This window comes from Clytia hemisphaerica, unplaced genomic scaffold, assembly GCF_902728285.1.
Source record: "Clytia hemisphaerica strain Z4C2 unplaced genomic scaffold, Clytia hemisphaerica genome assembly, whole genome shotgun sequence".
Taxonomy (NCBI): Eukaryota; Metazoa; Cnidaria; class Hydrozoa; order Leptothecata; family Clytiidae; genus Clytia; species Clytia hemisphaerica.
In genome coordinates this window covers 1,827,320-1,844,788 of record NW_027103851.1, presented here as the reverse complement: position 1 = coordinate 1,844,788, position 17,469 = coordinate 1,827,320, and the positions used below count along the sequence as shown (strand labels likewise).

Here is a 17,469-nt window from a genome sequence, read left to right as displayed (position 1 = left end):
AAAAATCACACGATTCAATTCTAGGTTTTGCAATCCAAATTCAGAAGCAGTAGATGCGTTCTCAGAAAACTGGAAGTCGGAAAACTACTGGCTTGTTCTTCCAAAAAATGTGATTTCAAAAACCATAAAACATATAGTGTTTTTCAAGTGCAGCGCCTCCCTTATTATTCCAATATGGAAAAGTGCACCTTTTTGGCCACTTATCTCAAACAGATAACAATTTAAACCATTTATTAACGAAAACTTAGTTTTCTCAAGACCAATGGTCCTAGGAGTTGCGAGTTACGAGTTGCTATTTTAACCAAATAAAAGTGCGAGTTGCGAGTTGAAAGTTTCACGTTAAGACATCAAAATCGCGAGTTGCAGATTGAAACGAGTTTTTTTGTTTTATAGATATTGTTAATCTTAAGTTCTATTATAATATTTGCACGTTTTTTATCAGAACATGTATAAATTTGAATCCTTCAGATGGTTTTAACTTTTTTTTGAGTTTTTCTGCACACTTACAGCGAATACAACTTCACAGGGAGTCCGGAAAAAAAGTATCGAGTTTGAACAAGGTTGTTGTGTGTGTTTTACAAAATGTAAGAAAATATATGCCAACACTATAATTGTTTTTTAAGAATAATTGTCTGTAAGAATTAGACAGAGTGAGGAGGTGAATTTTTCAGGTTTTTAAACTGTGCTACAAAGTTTGAGCCATCTTTCAGAGCAAAAAATCTCAAAATGGAGGAAATCAAAACTTGAAATTCAATATGTCTAAAATTAGTAATGATGAATGTGTTCGACCAGATAGTAAGAAGATGTAATCAATCACTTCTGGACACAAGCTTCACTATAAGTCATTCCATAATGGTACCATCTTACAATTATGTTAAGGGTGAGGGTAATTAAGAAAAAATAAAAAGGGGAAAAAGAAAATTAGTTGAAAATGAAGGGTTTCAAAAACTAAATTTATAGACGACCACAGAAATTATTTCAAATGATTGGGGCTAAATTTTTAGGAAAAAGTCAATTTGTCTAAGATTGACAAACTTTGATCAAATTGGTCAAGGCTTAATTATTTGTCTAATGGTACGAGTTTGTCCTGATAATCAAAAAAAAAAATTGTTCATGGAAATTCCTTTACAATAATACTTATTTCATCATAAATATATCTAGTATAAATAGCAGACATTTATTGATTGAAAACACACTTTCAAGCAACTATCACAGGGCAAAGAAGGGAAAAAGCTTCCAAAATCATGGAGAAAACAATTTTCTACGTTGCTCTTTTTACAACAATGGTAGCATTAGCTTACACGCAAGTTCTGAATGAGGTGAGATTGAACATTTTTTCATCACCCAATATCTCATGTACGGTCCTTCCATCCAATTATTATATTACCCGTAGGGGCTTAGCTTAAATAAAGATGTAAATACTGCCAATGGGATTAAAGCTTTGAAATTCCATACACTCTGATATTACAGTATATCGCAAACTTAAAAATCTTTGGCCGGGAGCGAGAGATGCAAAGAAAAGCTAAGAAAGGGATAAGTTTGCAAATATTTGGTAATGTAATGTCGAGACAAAGCAAAAAATAATCAATAGCAATAATAAGAATGTGGAAGAGCGTGGGTTAGAGGAGTGCTTCTCATCCCAGATAGCATAAACTTATTTAGTAATGACAATATTTAAAATCTTTTTTATTGTAGGGAGAGTGTAACAGCTCATGTAAAGTCGGGCGTGACGGACGTGACGGACGTAACGGAATTGATGGAAAAGATGGAAAACAAGGACCAGCTGGAAAACCTGGTAAAAATGGAGCTGATGGAATTGATGGAATAAACGGTGTAGACGGAAAAGACGGAAAGGATGGGATCCATGGAAAGGACGGAAAAGATTGCCAAATGGGAATGCGTGGAAGAGATGGGTTAAACGGAACAAATGGAAAAGATGGAATGAATGGAAAAGACGGAAAAGACAGCTTAAATGGAATTGATGGAATGGACGGCTTGAACGGAACAAATGGAAGGGATGGAATCGATGGAATCGATGGAAAGGACGGGTTAAATGGTTTAAATGGAATTGATGGTTTAGACGGTATAAACGGAGCAAATGGAATGAATGGAAAAGACTCACCGAAGAGAAACTGGAAAGAATGTGCTTGGGACAAAAGTAATAGTGAACTAGATGCAGGTCTTCTTAAGGTATGTAAAGCACTTTAAAATTTAATTCATGGTAGATAAAACTGTGTGTGTTTTTGCTTGATAAGATCTCTGATAACTAAAAATATTAGAATTTCAAAAAATCAGTATTTCAAAAATTTCGAAAAACCTTTCGAGGCGATCAGTGTTTTTGAGCAAGAACACTTTTTTGTCATTTCTTAATAAATTGGTTGTTTTAGATTGGAGTCCGTGAAGCCTGAAAATGTTCTTTATATAGTTTTTTATTATAAAAAACGTGAATAGTAAATGAAATTGATTGTGAATAAGTTTTTTTTTCTCCTGTTTTACAGACTTGCACGTTCAGAAAGAAATCGATTGAAACATATTTAAGGGTAGAGGTGATTTCAAATCTACGAATATATAATTGTGATGATTGCTGCAGCCGATGGTTTGTCACTTTCAATGAACAAGAATGTACACCCGTGCCGATAGACGGTATAGTCTATATGAAGTTTGGTAAAGGAGATCGTGAAAAGAATCTTCACCGACCACAAGTTATTACTGGACGTTGCAAGATTTCGGAAATTGGTAATATCAATGTGGGTTTCAATATTGGTGAATGTGCAGGTCGAAATACCGCTGATGCGTCTACAGGGTGGAACCAGGCAACACGCATTTATGTCGAAGAAATTGAGGGGCCACAATCTGATCTTATTTCATAAAAAAATCAATACTAGTTTTCTTTAGCGGGTTTTATACTTTTGTTATTTGTAATTATTTTAAGGAGAAAAAATCTTTGAAATTTATTTTTTTAATGAAATTATTTTTGATATTTTTCAAAATTTGTTCTAATCTTTATTTTCTTGAAAGAAGCATATGAAATTGTGAAATTGAAAGAATAAGAAAGGATAATTTCTCCCGGACCTTTTCTCCCTAGTACTGTCATAACTTTCTGGTGCTGTAAACTCACACACCCGGCATATAGAATCTAATAAAAGGTTGGTGTTCAGAGCTCCTCGTCCTCTGTATTCAGCAGAGGGATCTTTACTACTAAAATTACCGCAAATTATGGTCGCTGTTCCATTTACCAGACTAAGATTCCACTACTTTTTATCGAGCAGATTAAGACCATTTTATCCTAATTCGCTTCGCTCAAACGGATATAACTTATTTTCTTTTTGAACAAACTAGGGAATCAGAGTATTCAATATGGATTTTTGTGTATTTCGAAGTCACTGAACACGAGTAAATATAACTAAAGTGATTAGAAATAATCTAGTATACAAATAACTGGTATATTGAAAGAAAAAAGGAAAACCTGTGTTGAAATCATTCATGATATAAAGAGAAACAAGACAACTCAGAGTCGAAAATTTTTCATATTGTTTGATCATTCATAGATGAAATAATAATATTAAACAGCTAGGGGAAGTACTAGGGGTGGAGAATGTCAGGTTGGACCTGAGATAAAGTTACCCTTACAGAGACAAGGCGAAAAAGTGACTCTTAGAGCACATTAAAAAAAAAAATTCAAACCTTTAGAGATTTTTTTTGACTTTTCAAGTTTCATACCTTAAATAATTCAGAGACTTGGGAAGGTCAAAAACAGAACCTTAGCATCAGGTATATACCAGGCACCTATATGCCTAAGCAACCCCCCCCTCTTCACCATTAAAAGAATGCACTAAAATAGAACGGGGCTAAAGCTTTATTGTATTCACCTACAGACTGAACTGCCCCAGTGTGGCAAAGTTACATAAATAAATATCTGTGACTGTTTACAGAAAATTAAAATGTTTACACCATGTAGATAAATCGCAAATCTAAATTAAACCAAAACAGATCATAAAGGTCAAACGATATATTTTGCTATTTTGGTCATTTTCTGCTATTTTCAATATTTTGACCACATGGCTGTACAGTAACTATCTTAGAGCGGTACGTAAAATCTGCGCAGAGATTTGAAATTCTCAATGTTGAAATGTACTATAGTTTCACGTCATCACAAACAAAGTAACAATCCTCACTTTACTCATCTTCTTTCATTTTTCTTCGTAGTTTCTCAATATTTCAAAAACCTTTAGTCATAGATTGTTCGCCTCTGAGTTATCTTTCCAACGATGTATAACTTTCTACTTTAGCATAACTTGTTGCTGAGAATTTGTTTAAAAGATAACGTATCTACATACTCTTTAGACGATACAGACTTTAATGTCAGACTTTAATGACAGATACAATATATACTCTCAATACTATCTCAAATTTCATACCTTAAATAATTCAGAGACTTGGGAAGGTCAAGAACAGAACTTTAGCATCAGGTATATACCAGGCACCTATATGCCTAAGCCTCTTCACTATTAAAAGAATGCACTAAATAGAACGGGGCTAAAGCTTTATTGTATTCACCTACAACCTCAATATAGTGAGATTTTGATAGACTCAAACAGTCTTGTCGTCACTTTCCAAAGTGAACCGCCGCTGCAAGTGGGAATCGATACCTTTGATGCCTGTGTAGCATCCAAGGCCAATGATCACTATCCCATGAGAAGTATTCATCATCCAACATGTCAGACTCTCCAATTCGATACAATCGATAACTTTTTCCAATGACTAATCAATGAATAATTGATGGTTGATATCGATTAATTTCGATAATCGATAGACAATCGATAGTCAAGATTTTACGAGAAGCTCGATTAGCTATCAATTGATCAACTTTCCGTCGACTTACTCAAAAGATGTTCGATTGATCACAATTGACAGCCATTTGATGAAAAAACCAATATATCATCCATCAGTTAGAATAGTTTAGTCTCCATTATATACCTATGGATTATCAAAATCTTTGATATCCAATCAATCGGTTGGTTATCGATTAGTCTTCTATTGGAAATATTTTATATCGATTGTATTGAGTGAGAGAGTCTGGAAAATGACAAATCGCACCTACCTACCTAGCAGGTATATATAGTGAACTACTATCACTTATAGAATGACTGTGAAATACTTAGTAAATGATAATTTGTCTTACAACACAACATAATAATGTAGATAATCAAATATCTACAAATAATTCTACCTGAGTTGAGTTCCCCTTTAAGATTGTGGGTGATCATTTTCTTCAATGTAGATTCGTATTGCTGAATTCCATCCAGTGTATGCGTCGCGCCCGGGATGCCCACTAGTACAATCACCAACATTAAGAGCCACATTGACTTGTTGTTTTTTTTTTTCGAGACTTTACAATGTCCCCGAACAACTCTCGGTCGTTGTAGATCGTTGATACGGTTTCCAGCTCATGCAAGCATATAAACGATACCGTATATCGGAACAGGTGCACATTCATGTCCATCGAAAGTGACAAACCATCGTTTGCAACAATGATTACAGTTGTACTTTAGGCGTACAAACTTTCGCGAGCATAAACTTTCGCGAATTGCTCTGTTTAGAATTTTCAAAAACATTTACTTTCGCGAAAAGGGCCAAAATTCGCGAAAACCGCGAAAGTTTCTGCTCGCGAAAGTTTATACGCCTAAAGTATATTCTCATATTTGAAGAAACAACAACTTTCAAGTAAGTCGAGGGGGATTCCCTTTTGATGGCACAAGACTAAAAAAGAGAGGTTTATTCTTCAATTAACGACAGACTTATTAATTAATAATCCCTTTGAGTGCCAGGGTCCTTTTTTCTAAGTTTTTTTTAAAAAATCGCTAGTTCAAACTTTAAGGGCTTATATCTCCTGATCTAGAAGGAATTAGAAGCTCGTATATAGCTCGTTGGATAGCTTAGAGTCTCTTCTTTCTTTTGGGCGCCTTCGGCGCCGCCCGATTTAGGAAGGGCGTGGTGGGCGGCGGCCAAGGGGGGGGGGGGGTAGGTTAGGGAATTAAAGCAGTCAGGCCCGATGCGCGGACCTGACTGAACTGATGAAAAGGTGCCCAGTGGTAAAATTTCAAATCAATTCACTAGAAGACAGAATAAAGTAAAACAGGGCCAAATTTGGAGGTTCTTGGATCACTCTTTGACCAAAAATAGTCAAAAAACGGTCAGAATCTCAAAAAAGTGAATTTTTGTCAATTTTTTGCATTTTTTTGACTTTTTTGCTTAAAATTTCGCTGGAAAGACTCACTTTTGAATTTTTTTTTGCTTGACCATAAAGGACAATCTAATTCCTACGAGTTCGACCAAAAATAACGATTTCTAACTCAAACTGGGCATTACAGGAGGGCTTCGCCCTCCTATATAGCCCATGTCGTATATATACGACATCGGCACTTAAAGGGTTAAACAAAGTGAAAAAAAAATTTTGAAAATGTGATTTTTTGGTGTTTTTCAGCATTTTTGAGTGAGTTTAGGCCAAAAATTGAGAAATCTAAAAAAAAAAATAATTTTTGCAATTTTTCTTTAACCCTTTGAGTGCCAGGGTCCTTTTTTCTAAGTTTTTTTTAAAAAATCGCTAGTTCAAACTTTAAGGGCTTATATCTCCTGATCTAGAAGGAATTAGAAGCTCGTATATAGCTCGTTGGATAGCTTAGAGTCTCTTCTTTCTTTTGGGCGCCTTCGGCGCCGCCCGATTTAGGAAGGGCGTGGTGGGCGGCGGCCAAGGGGGGGGGTAGGTTAGGGAATTAAAGCAGTCAGGCCCGCTGCGCGGACCTGACTGAACTGATAAAAGGTGCCCAGTGGTAAAATTTCAAATCAATTCACTAGAAGACAGAATAAAGTAAAAACAGGCCAAATTTGGAGGTTCTTGGATCACTCTTTGACCAAAAATAGTCAAAAAACGGTCAGAATCTCAAAAAAGTGAATTTTTGTCAATTTTTTGCATTTTTTTGACTTTTTTGCTTAAAATTTCGCTGGAAAGACTCACTTTTGAATTTTTTTTTGCTTGACCATAAAGGACAATCTAATTCCTACGAGTTCGACCAAAAATAACGATTTCTAACTCAAACTGGGCATTACAGGAGGGCTTCGCCCTCCTATATAGCCCATGTCGTATATATACGACATCGGCACTTAAAGGGTTAATAATATCAATTAGTTCAGTTTTGTTCAATTTGGTAAATATTTGTAAAGACTGACTTTTGAAACCAAACAAATTCTTATATATGAGTGGTTCTGACCTAATAAACTGTACTCTCAATTCCTAATATTCTTTGTTTTTTCACACAAAAATATTATTGATAACAATGCCCACCATTAAGCATGATTTAATTGTCAATGAAACTGATTTTTGAAGCTGGAACTTCCTAAAAAATCACCAGAACAGTCGAATATCGCCGGCAAACGGTTTCCCTTGAATTTTTTGAGCTGCATTTTACACTTTTTCATTAAATTCCGGACACTGATGCAAAAAAGCAATAATTGAAATGTGACAGAGCCCGATTTTCAATAGACATACTTTTCAGGCCGAAAATGCCGGAAATATTCCGGAAATTGCAGTTTTTGCAGATTTTCATTGGGCTTTTTCCCCTTTTTTATTGATAACAATACCCACCATCAAGCATGATTCAACTGTCAATTAATAAAACTGATTTTAGCAACCGGAACTTTCTATTTATTTTTCCCTACTCCCCTTCCCTCTCCCCGTCAACATTTAATGATGAAATTTTATCGGGGAAAACTTCGTCGGGGAAAAATTCGTCACTTGCTGGTAGTTGGTAAACGCATTAAGGCCGGGGAAAATTTTCGTCACTTGTCCAAAATTTCGTCACTTTTCCCCGACGAAGTTTTCCCCGATAATTCATTTTCGCTAAACACTATATTTTTTGACTGATCGTTTTCATTTTTCTCCTTGATGATATATAACTTTCATCATCAGGTAGGTCCATCAGTATCTAGCTTGTTTTGCTTGAGAAAGGTTGAAGATTTCATTCTAGCCCTTCAGGGCTAAATGATGAAACTCAACGATCTGACCTAATGAGTTAACATCAAAATTACTGGGTTACGAATATTTTTTGAAGGGATGAGAGGGGACAACAATAAATTTGAGATGAGCAACTTTTCCCTGGAATAAGCTTTTTTAATACAAATGATAAAACTAAATGAAAACATGATACAATGACGATATATAACTTACATCTTAAAAATAAAGGCCGGTCTTCACTTGTAGACTCTAAAACACCCGATTTCAAGAAAAGAAAGTGAACAAAATTACTAACAAAATGGTGAAAATCAGAACATGCTATGAACTATTTTATATTAAAAGTCAAAGCATCTGAAGGCTTCAAACATATACATGTTCTAATAAAAAACGTGCAAATATTATAATAGAACTTAAGATTAACAATATCTATAAAACAAAAAACTTGTTTTAAAATTGTGGCCGATCAACTTCTTCAATGTAAATTCGTGTTGCCGAATTCCACCCAGTGTGTGCGTCTACACTCCCATAGCCACGGCAATTTCCAACGTTGAAAGCTACATTGATCTGATGATTTTTCGAGACCTTACAATGTCCCCGAATAACTCGGGGACGATGCGGGTTCTTTCCAGCACCTAAATGCATATAAACGGCACCGTCAATCGGCACAGGTGCACATTCATGTCCATCGAAAGTGACAAACCATCTTTTACAGCAAGCATTACAGTTGCGTATTCTCATATCCGAAGAAATAACAACTTTTAAGTAAGTAGAGAGAGATTTCTTTTTGAAGGCGCAAGACTGAAAAAAAGAGAGGTTGTGTTTTCTTCAATCAATAACAGACATTGATAGTGATACCGATTAGTTCAATTTTGTTCAATTTGGTTTATATAATGGGAACTATTATTTGTAAAGGCTGACTTTTGGAACCAAACAGATTCTTATATATTCGTGGTTCTGACCTAATAAACTGTACTCTCAGATGTTCGATTAACAAGGGGGTCGGAATAAACAGGGGGTGATTGTAATTGGAAATTAGCAAAAGTTGATAAAGCGGGGAGGGGTGTTTATTAGACACCTGGGTGTATTATAGGTTTTTCGAAAATATTGAAAAATCGTATTCTTTTAATAGTTTCTAATTTTCTTTATGATATGCATACCATTTTTGGGGTGGATTTGCTAGGTAGAACCAAAAAACTTATATTAAACACTAGGTTTTTTCAACAAGTGAGTATCAAACTTCATAAACACTAGATAAAACTCATCCGTTTTTTTCTAAGCTTGTTGCAATTAATGCAAAACAATTTTTACGAAAAGTAGACAAAAGTAGACCGGAAATTTATTCAATCAAGGGAAGAAATAGCTCGATCTAGTGTTTTATGTTAGATATTGACTGAAATGAGAGTTTCTCTACTGACAACATTTTTAACAATGCTCCTATTTTTAGCCTACCTTTATAACACCATTATCTTTTTTTTCGTCAATATTGATCCAAGCGCATTCTTTCCAGTTTTTACTCACACCGTCTTTTCCATCTTTTCCATCCTTTCCATTAATTCCATTCCGACCATTTCGACCATCTCGCCCATCTTTTCCGATTCCGTCTTTGCCGTCTTTTCCAATCCCGTCTTTTCCAATTCCGTCTTTTCCATCCTTTCCGTCTTTTCCATCCCGTCCGTCACGCCCATCTTTACAACAATTATTACATTCCTTTATGTGAAAAAATTATTATCAAAGTGACTACTGCAAACCTGGTCTTTTTCATCTCATAACCTGAATGGATCACCTTCAAGGGAACTGAAACTTCAAAATTCAACCAAATTTTTTAGAAAATTCTATTTCTTTGTCTCAGATTTTGACCAGTCAATTATTTTAATACAGTGACACGATACTTAAGATTTCTTGCACACACCCCGATTACCCACCTGATTGTTAGTAGTCGATACAAAGACAAACATCATTGTCAAAAGAACTTGAATACATAAAAGCTTGTTCATATCGAATGTCAATCTTGAAAAACTTTCTTGAATACGTTCGACTATGTGTTTTTATCCCTACTTCCTTCTAGCCCGTCAGGGTTTTTGTGGTTGATCTCTTTGATTGTTGATGATTGATCAAACAGTTAGAAGTCCCCTATTTATAAGGTTAGCTTGTCTAGAAAAAGAGACCGCGCTAAACTTAAAAGATGTATTTGAATAAAGGGAGTGGTATATCCAAATAAAAAGAATATGCCATAATCATCCCAGTGACGTCTTCAACAAATGCTTTAAAATTGGCCTAAAATCCTTAATCCGTTGCTTCAGTTCCCAACAATCTTGTTAGTTGTTTTAAAGAGGTCTTTTAAAGAGTCATTATAAATAATCCTGTTTGGGATCACATTAATGGTACCGTTTTAACAGTTTACTGCTAAATTTGCCTTGAAGAACTCTTACATCCAATTTCCTTATGAGCTTATAGGTTATTTATGAAGTGATTTAGAGTAAGCCTGCAGAATATTTCTAAACCTAATCAACATAGTCATACAACTTTGCGGAAACTTCTTTTGAAAATATTACTGGGAAGTAAAAGTTAGAATTGAGAACCGTTCTGTACTAAAGAAGACTCGTTCTCATATCATATATTTACTCCTGTCTTCATCTCTCTACTTAATTAGTAGCGCAGTAGAAAACAATTATTTTTCAAGTGAACGCTTACTGATTATTTTTAGGGCGGAAAGTTTGGATGGTAAAAAATTATTTCGCGTGAATCGTTATCAGAGATTTGGGAAAAGAGGATAAGTAACGACACTGCCGCTCGCTGTTTTCCTATCCATCCTCTTTGAATTCGGCGCCATATGAAGAAAATAAGCTGAAGTATTTTTGAGTAAGAAGGAAGGCCGACTTTAGACATTATATTTTATTGACCTGCATTACTCCAAAATCTTTTTCAACAGCGATATTCTTCCAAAGCTGGATGTTTTGGACGACCTGGGATGGAGCTTTTTCGGTAACAGCTATTGCTCATCGTGCTTTAGTTTAATTGTAGGAGACGAGCGAAATAATCTGGGGAAGGGAATCTCATACTTGACGTTGAGTTTACTGACTTTTACTCCTCTTTCCTATTATTAACTCTTAGACCACGACGGACGCGTATAATAATGCATCCAAAAGAGTCTCAGACTTGAGGCCATAGCTCATAGTTTACTGACTTTTATCATCAACATGAAAAATATGAGCAATCTGATTGGCTAAAAACACGTACATAAATGCTGTACAGAAGCAGCCACCGACCTAAAATTTGCAAATATCTGTTCTGATTTGCCAGCTGGAAGGATTTCCACGAAATTAAGAACAGTTCCTCGTTTTCCAGGCGAGAAATTTTTACTTCAGAACAGTTATATTTTTCCAGCTAGGAGGTAAAAAAACTTTCAAAACAGATACGAAATTACCAGGCGATTGATTTTACGCGAGTTAACTGTTCTTATCTACCAGGGCTGGACAATCTTATAAGAACAGATCGTTAAATTCCAGCTTGACATTGAAGGACTTTTAAGAACAGAAACTTAATTTCCAGCTAACAGTTCGAACAGATCCACAATTTCCAGATGTTTTGTAGAACAGATGGAGAATTTTCAGCTGCCACTCCAGGCAACCACATTCAGGACTTTTTTTAAATTCCCTCAGAACAGAAAGGAAATTCTTAGACACGTTATTTATAAATATAAGATATCAGACTATTTTTTCATAAGAACAGATCATATTTTTCCAGCTGGTCCCAATCTTCAGTAGAACAGACCATATTTTTCCAGCTGGTCCCAATCTTCAGTAGAACAGACCACTTTTTTCCAGAAGACTTTTTTCTTTAGTTCGGTAAGAACAGACCGCCATATCCAGGTGGAACGTGCCTTCAGAACAGATATTTTGAAGTCCTCCTTCGGTGGATGCTTTCGGCTGTATTTCATATTTTACCATACAAATACAAGACCGCGTTCAAAAAAGGGGTCTGGTAGGCGAGAGATTATAATATTTTGTACAATTTTATGATTAGAAAAGTTCTCTCTTCGTTCCCAATACACAACAACTTATCAAAAGAGTTTATGAAACCATGTTTTGATTTTTAATGACCATTAATTGATTCTTTTTTCGAATATTTTGATGTTGATTTTATATAAATAAAATTGAAATACAAAAATATTGTGTGAGAAAAACAAAACAACGAAGAAGAGACACAAATGCAGAGAATAAAAGTTTGTTGATATTTTTCAAGTTGGCGAAGCTGAGAGCAAATCAAGTGAGAGTGAATATTTTCGATATCTGATTTTTTCGCATTAAATATAAGGTTTATTGTTCACTCAAAAGCAGAAAACATTCGCCATCTTTTATTTTCTCAGTCTCTTTCTCTTTAAAAAAAACTTTTTTCGTTTCGTTTATAGTCAGTCTTTGCTATCTTCATCTCATCTATTTTATAGTCATTTCTTGTTGTACATTTGATAAAATGTGGAAACATGAAACATGAGTTATGTACCTAAATTTTTTAGTTTTTGTTTTGATGGATTGAAAGATAACTTTTCCTGATAATTATCTTCATCTCATAATATCAAACAGCCATTTATTTTATTTTAAGGGAAGAAGTGACTTTAAAACGATTGTATTTTCAATGTCTTCAAAATTTTTATCAATGAGTGTCAATTCCAATGATAAAAATGACCAAAAAAAGTGTCATTATTTTTCTAGTTCCTATCTTGACGCATTTTGTAAGGCGAAAATGGCAGTCAACTTATATCCTTTTATACAACGAGCATCACTAAAGTCTATTCACGATAAGTGTGCACTCTTTTTTCTTTTACCTATTAAGGGAAGAAATTTTCGCGAGAAGAAATTTTCGCGGAAGAAATTTTCGCGGAATTTAATTTCGCGAATTTGGGTGTAATTCGCGAAATTAAATTCCGCTAAACACACCAAAATTGTTAAATCGCGAAATTAAATTCCGCGAAATTCGATTTTTTTTCTTCTTCTTTTATTTTATTGTTCTTGACCAGGTATTACCAAAAAATATGGACGCAATTGATTTTTAAGCATTATAACGTGTATTTCTTATCAAATATAAACAAATATAAATAACTCCGTGATGGTTCAAAGTTAATTTAAGTTGATAACTTCTTCTTAATCGCGAAATTAAATTCCGTGAAACTTTTGAAATCGGCTCATTCGCGAAATTAAATTCCGCGAAATTTGCCATTTTGAAACTCTGATTCGCGAAATTAAATTCCGCGAAAATTTCTTCCCCTAAGGTATAACTTTTGAAGGAATTCTTCAATCTTTATGAATTTGGTGTCATTGGAAAGATATTAGTGAGTGGAACAATTTGAAATAAAAAAATCTTCAAAATAATTCTGAAAATGAAGATGAAAATGAAGAAGAAAAAAATGAAGATCTCGTAGAAAAGTGCTATAACTATCATTTTCACTAGAGTGAAACCTTGATCATAGAACGTCATCACTGTGAAAAAATTTCTCAAAAATAATCATTCAGTCAAAAGATATCAAACAAAGTTATAAGCTAATTGACGTCTAAAAACGCTGTTTTCTGCTGTTTTCTGCTGTTTTTTGGGGCCATTCACTTATTAATTTTGTATCATAACTTTGTATTGAATAAATATTTTTGTGAAATTTTTTCACAGTGATGACTTCCAAAGATCTAAGAACATCTCCAGTGAAAATATAAGTTATAGCACTTTTCTACAAGATCTATTTCTAGTAAGATCAATGACAATAGCAAAAAAAATAAACACCCAGGGAATTATATTTTCTTTTGTGAAATTCTTAAGTAATTTTTCAAACTCTTCAAGAGAGTCTGCTAATTAAATTTAATATCAACTGGCAGGTCATTCCTAGGCTTCTGCTCATCCTCTAGCGAAAAAGTTTCTTATATTGAACGAAAACCGATTTAGGTTTTTAGAGATTTGAAGACCTCATGCATGAGATTTTGAAGGTTCCTCTGATAAATGGTAACATGATGGCCACGATTCAGAAGCTCTTCATAAGGAGAAAAATTATCTCGATGTGTGACTCGGAGAGCCCTTTCACCGAGAAATGTTCACCGAAATTGTTTTGGTTTGGTTTTGTGAGCAAAGCTAAATATGTGTTGGTTTTGATGGTTATAATAGCGTGCGTTTTTTAGAGTTATGTCCAGTACTATGACATATTACAGCTGGCAGCCAGCGGCAGTATCCCACACAAATTATCTCCATAATGTGATCTCAGACTTAGTTTTGAAACGCAGATTCATAGATGGTTAACGTTAATAACGAAGTTGGAAAGTCGTTCTCGGTAAAACTCTCGGAAAAACGATAAATTTTCGATAAACACTCCCTAAGATAAATGCTTGCAGCAGCATCCCACCTATTATCTCTATAATATGATCTCAGACTTAGTTTTAAAAACAAATTTTTATCAATAAACGCATCCTTAAGACAACTTACAGATGGAAACTCCGTGAAAAAAAAGAACGAAATATAACACACGTGTCCAGGCTATTTTGGCACGTTATACTAGGTATATAGGTATACTAGCCGGTACCCGGCGTCGCACGCCGGTTTAGCTGTTTGCTGAACGCATTTAAAGTCTTTTGATATGTTGGGAAGGTGGTTTAAAACACGATGAAATCAAAATTAAAGGGAATAATTATCTTCAAAGTTTGACTCTATCCCTCCCGGCTGACGTATCTTTTAGCCATATTTTGAAAAAGATTTTTGTGGTAAAAATGATCAGAAAACAGAAAGGGCGTCATTCCCAAATTACACCGGACCGGCGACCAGCGACGTCCGAGACGGCTCTGTAATTAGATTTTTTTCTTGCTTCGCTCGCGTTATATTTGCCGTAGTTCTTGATGTTTAAGAAAACTTTGATGTCAAGATAAGCAGAGTGAAATTTGAATAGACATGACACGCGATTCCTCGAAAAAAGGTAGCCCGGGGGGGCAAGAGAAGGCTATGGGTATGGGTATGTGCCGGCCTTAAGGGTGCCTTTTTTGAAACATTGCAGTTTGAAAAATCGGAAAATCAAACTTCAGTCCCACTAAGGATTAGAAAAATAGGAAAATTTCAACTTTTTGCCCCCAGAAAAATAGAAATTTGGTCAAATTAGTTCCAAAAAGTGAATTAAAGTTCACACAAATTCCCTTGTTTCTTCTCCTCTTTGTTCTGCTAAGGGTCCGAGGGGCAGGGCCGAAAGTCAGCTCGCAACCATAGTCCCTCCGGAAGGCAGCTAGGACACGCAGACAAAAAAGCGTGATAGCGCAATTTTATGTTGCTTTTTATAAAATAACTTCGTCATAACTTCAATAATTTTTCAAATTCAACAATGACTTAGATTTACAGCAAAATAATTATCGACATACATGTTTAAAGGTCCCATTTTACGAAGAAAGAATTCTAGTTTTTACTGCCTTTTGAATATATATATTTATAATGTTGCTGTTGTTCTAACAAACTTGTTATGTGATTCTTGTGTTTTATTTCAAATTTGTTCTTTTCTTTAATAGATTATGTTTAAAAGATTTCTTTTGTTTTGAAAAGAATTCGAATGTCTCAAATCAAATAGGGTCGTTAATTACATTCGAAAACATAAAACAAAAGGGAACAAAAGAAAAGAAAGAAAAAAAAAGAAAAAGTCTAATCCATCTATCAATCAAAACAAAGTCTTTATAAAACGGCGCGAATATTGTTAAACAAATTTGTGGAGCAAGAACAAAATAAAAGTCATCTTTTAAAAGAACAAAACATTGCTTGCGAAAACGAAAGTGACACACAAAAAACAAACAAACCAACAAACACACATACAGACTACGGCTATTAATATATAGATAGGTATAAGTACCCCACGAAATCCGTGCCAACGGCAGATTTCGTCCAACGGTTTTGCTCGTGCAGCCAGCAGCAAATTTCGTGGGGAAAAAAAGAACGAAATATAACACACGTGTCCAGGCTATTTTGGCACGTGGTGCTATTGGGTATATAGGCATATGGTGCTATTGGGTATATAGGTATATAGGTATATGTACCCCATGAAATCTGTGCCAACGGCAGATATCGTCCAATGGTTTTGCCCGTGCAGCCAGCAGCAAATTTCGTGGGAAAAAAAAGAACGAAATATAACACACGTGTCAAGGCTATTTTGGCACGTGGTGCTATGGGGTATATATAGGTATATAGTGCTATGTGGTATATAGGTATAATATGTACCCCGCGAAATCCGTGTCAACAGCAGATTTCGTCCAACGGTTTATGGTACTATGGTACGGTACTATGTAACCTCCAAGCAGCTCTTCGTGCTCCACGCATTCCAGGCATGCATGAAAGAACGTGTTTTGCTTTGCAGCTCTATATGCCGTTTGTCAAAACAATTTTCCACTATTATTATCAAGCTTTATAATACCAGAAAATATTGATCTTTAATTAAAAGGCTCATTGTTTTTTGTAATTGTCATAAAATACACTTTTTGTTTCTTATATCAAGCATAATTAAAATTTTTCCAACACAAGTAAAATATTTTTTACCCATGTGCTGATTAAAATCGAAGCCTGTCAATTAGACATGTGTGTTTGTTTTTGATTTGCTCCTCTCATCTTGATACCTTTTTGAAGTTTGAACTTTTTTTGACGTCAAACAGTAATTATCATTAATTTGAACACGTGCGGAATAGTATTGTGACCAGCTAATAAGGCAACTGGTATAATAGTCCCTCGTGACTTCTAAACCGACACGCTTTTTTATAAGAATGGTGTTTTCCCAATTCATATTTCTTGAATTCAGACAGGATATATTCTTAAGACGGTCTTGTTTTTACCAAGATTTGAGCCTAACGGAATAGTCTTTAAAACAGGGTTCTTGCAATAAAAAAGCAGTACCTGATTTTGGAAAAATCTAAAATGTAAACTTATACAGTATGCATTAAAAAAAGCGGATCAACAACTTCAAAGTGCTTTAAGTTTTTTAAGTTTTTCATTAGAATAATTTTTATACCGTTAGATAGGATTTTAATTTTTCTTTCAAAAAATATATGGCATTTACCTTAAAATTCAAGATTTTCAGTTATTGATGTTGTTAATGTTTTAAGAAAAACGTATCAAAACGGATTTGGCTACTTTTGCGATTTTAGTTTTTTTTTAATTTCTAGAAGAGTTTTTAAGTTACAATTTTTATACCATTGTGACGCCTGTGAAATTGTGAATCGCCTAAAGTAAAAAAATAAATTTACATTGCGTTGATATTTAAAAACAGTTAAATATTAGCACGTCTTGTCAAAAAATTATAAGAGAATGTTCCTATAAAAATTGCTCACTTTATGAAAGGTTTTAATTGATGATTACTAAATGAAAGTTTATTGTCGACCTTTTTCAGACACCTCGATTTTCATAGTGTAACACAAATTTAGAATTAGAAGAAATCCATCACGACAATTACCATAAAAGGCATGAAAATA

General features: G+C 34.6%; 2 protein-coding genes across 2 annotated transcripts in view; both read left to right on the top strand.

The window, feature by feature from the left end:
* The window catches only part of LOC136807743 (androglobin-like), a 100,520-nt gene that overhangs the window by 22,419 nt on the left and 60,632 nt on the right, over positions 1–17,469 (top strand). The window lies entirely within an intron of this gene.
* LOC136807809 (collagen triple helix repeat-containing protein 1-like) lies at positions 1,284–2,931 on the top strand. Its single transcript, XM_067064431.1, has 3 exons — positions 1,284–1,319; positions 1,696–2,190; positions 2,499–2,931. The coding sequence occupies exons 1-3, from the start codon at positions 1,284–1,286 to the stop codon at positions 2,868–2,870; spliced, it is 903 nt and encodes a 300-aa protein (XP_066920532.1). The 3' UTR covers positions 2,871–2,931.

Excerpts from the sequence above, each read along its gene's own strand:
- LOC136807809 (XM_067064431.1), top strand. The coding sequence starts at position 1,284 with ATGGTAGCATTAGCTTACACGCAAGTTCTGAATGAG. Across the intron at positions 1,320-1,695 it reads ACACGCAAGTTCTGAATGAG|GGAGAGTGTAACAGCTCATG; the intron begins GTGAGATTGAAC and ends TTTTTATTGTAG. Across the intron at positions 2,191-2,498 it reads TAGATGCAGGTCTTCTTAAG|ACTTGCACGTTCAGAAAGAA; the intron begins GTATGTAAAGCA and ends CCTGTTTTACAG.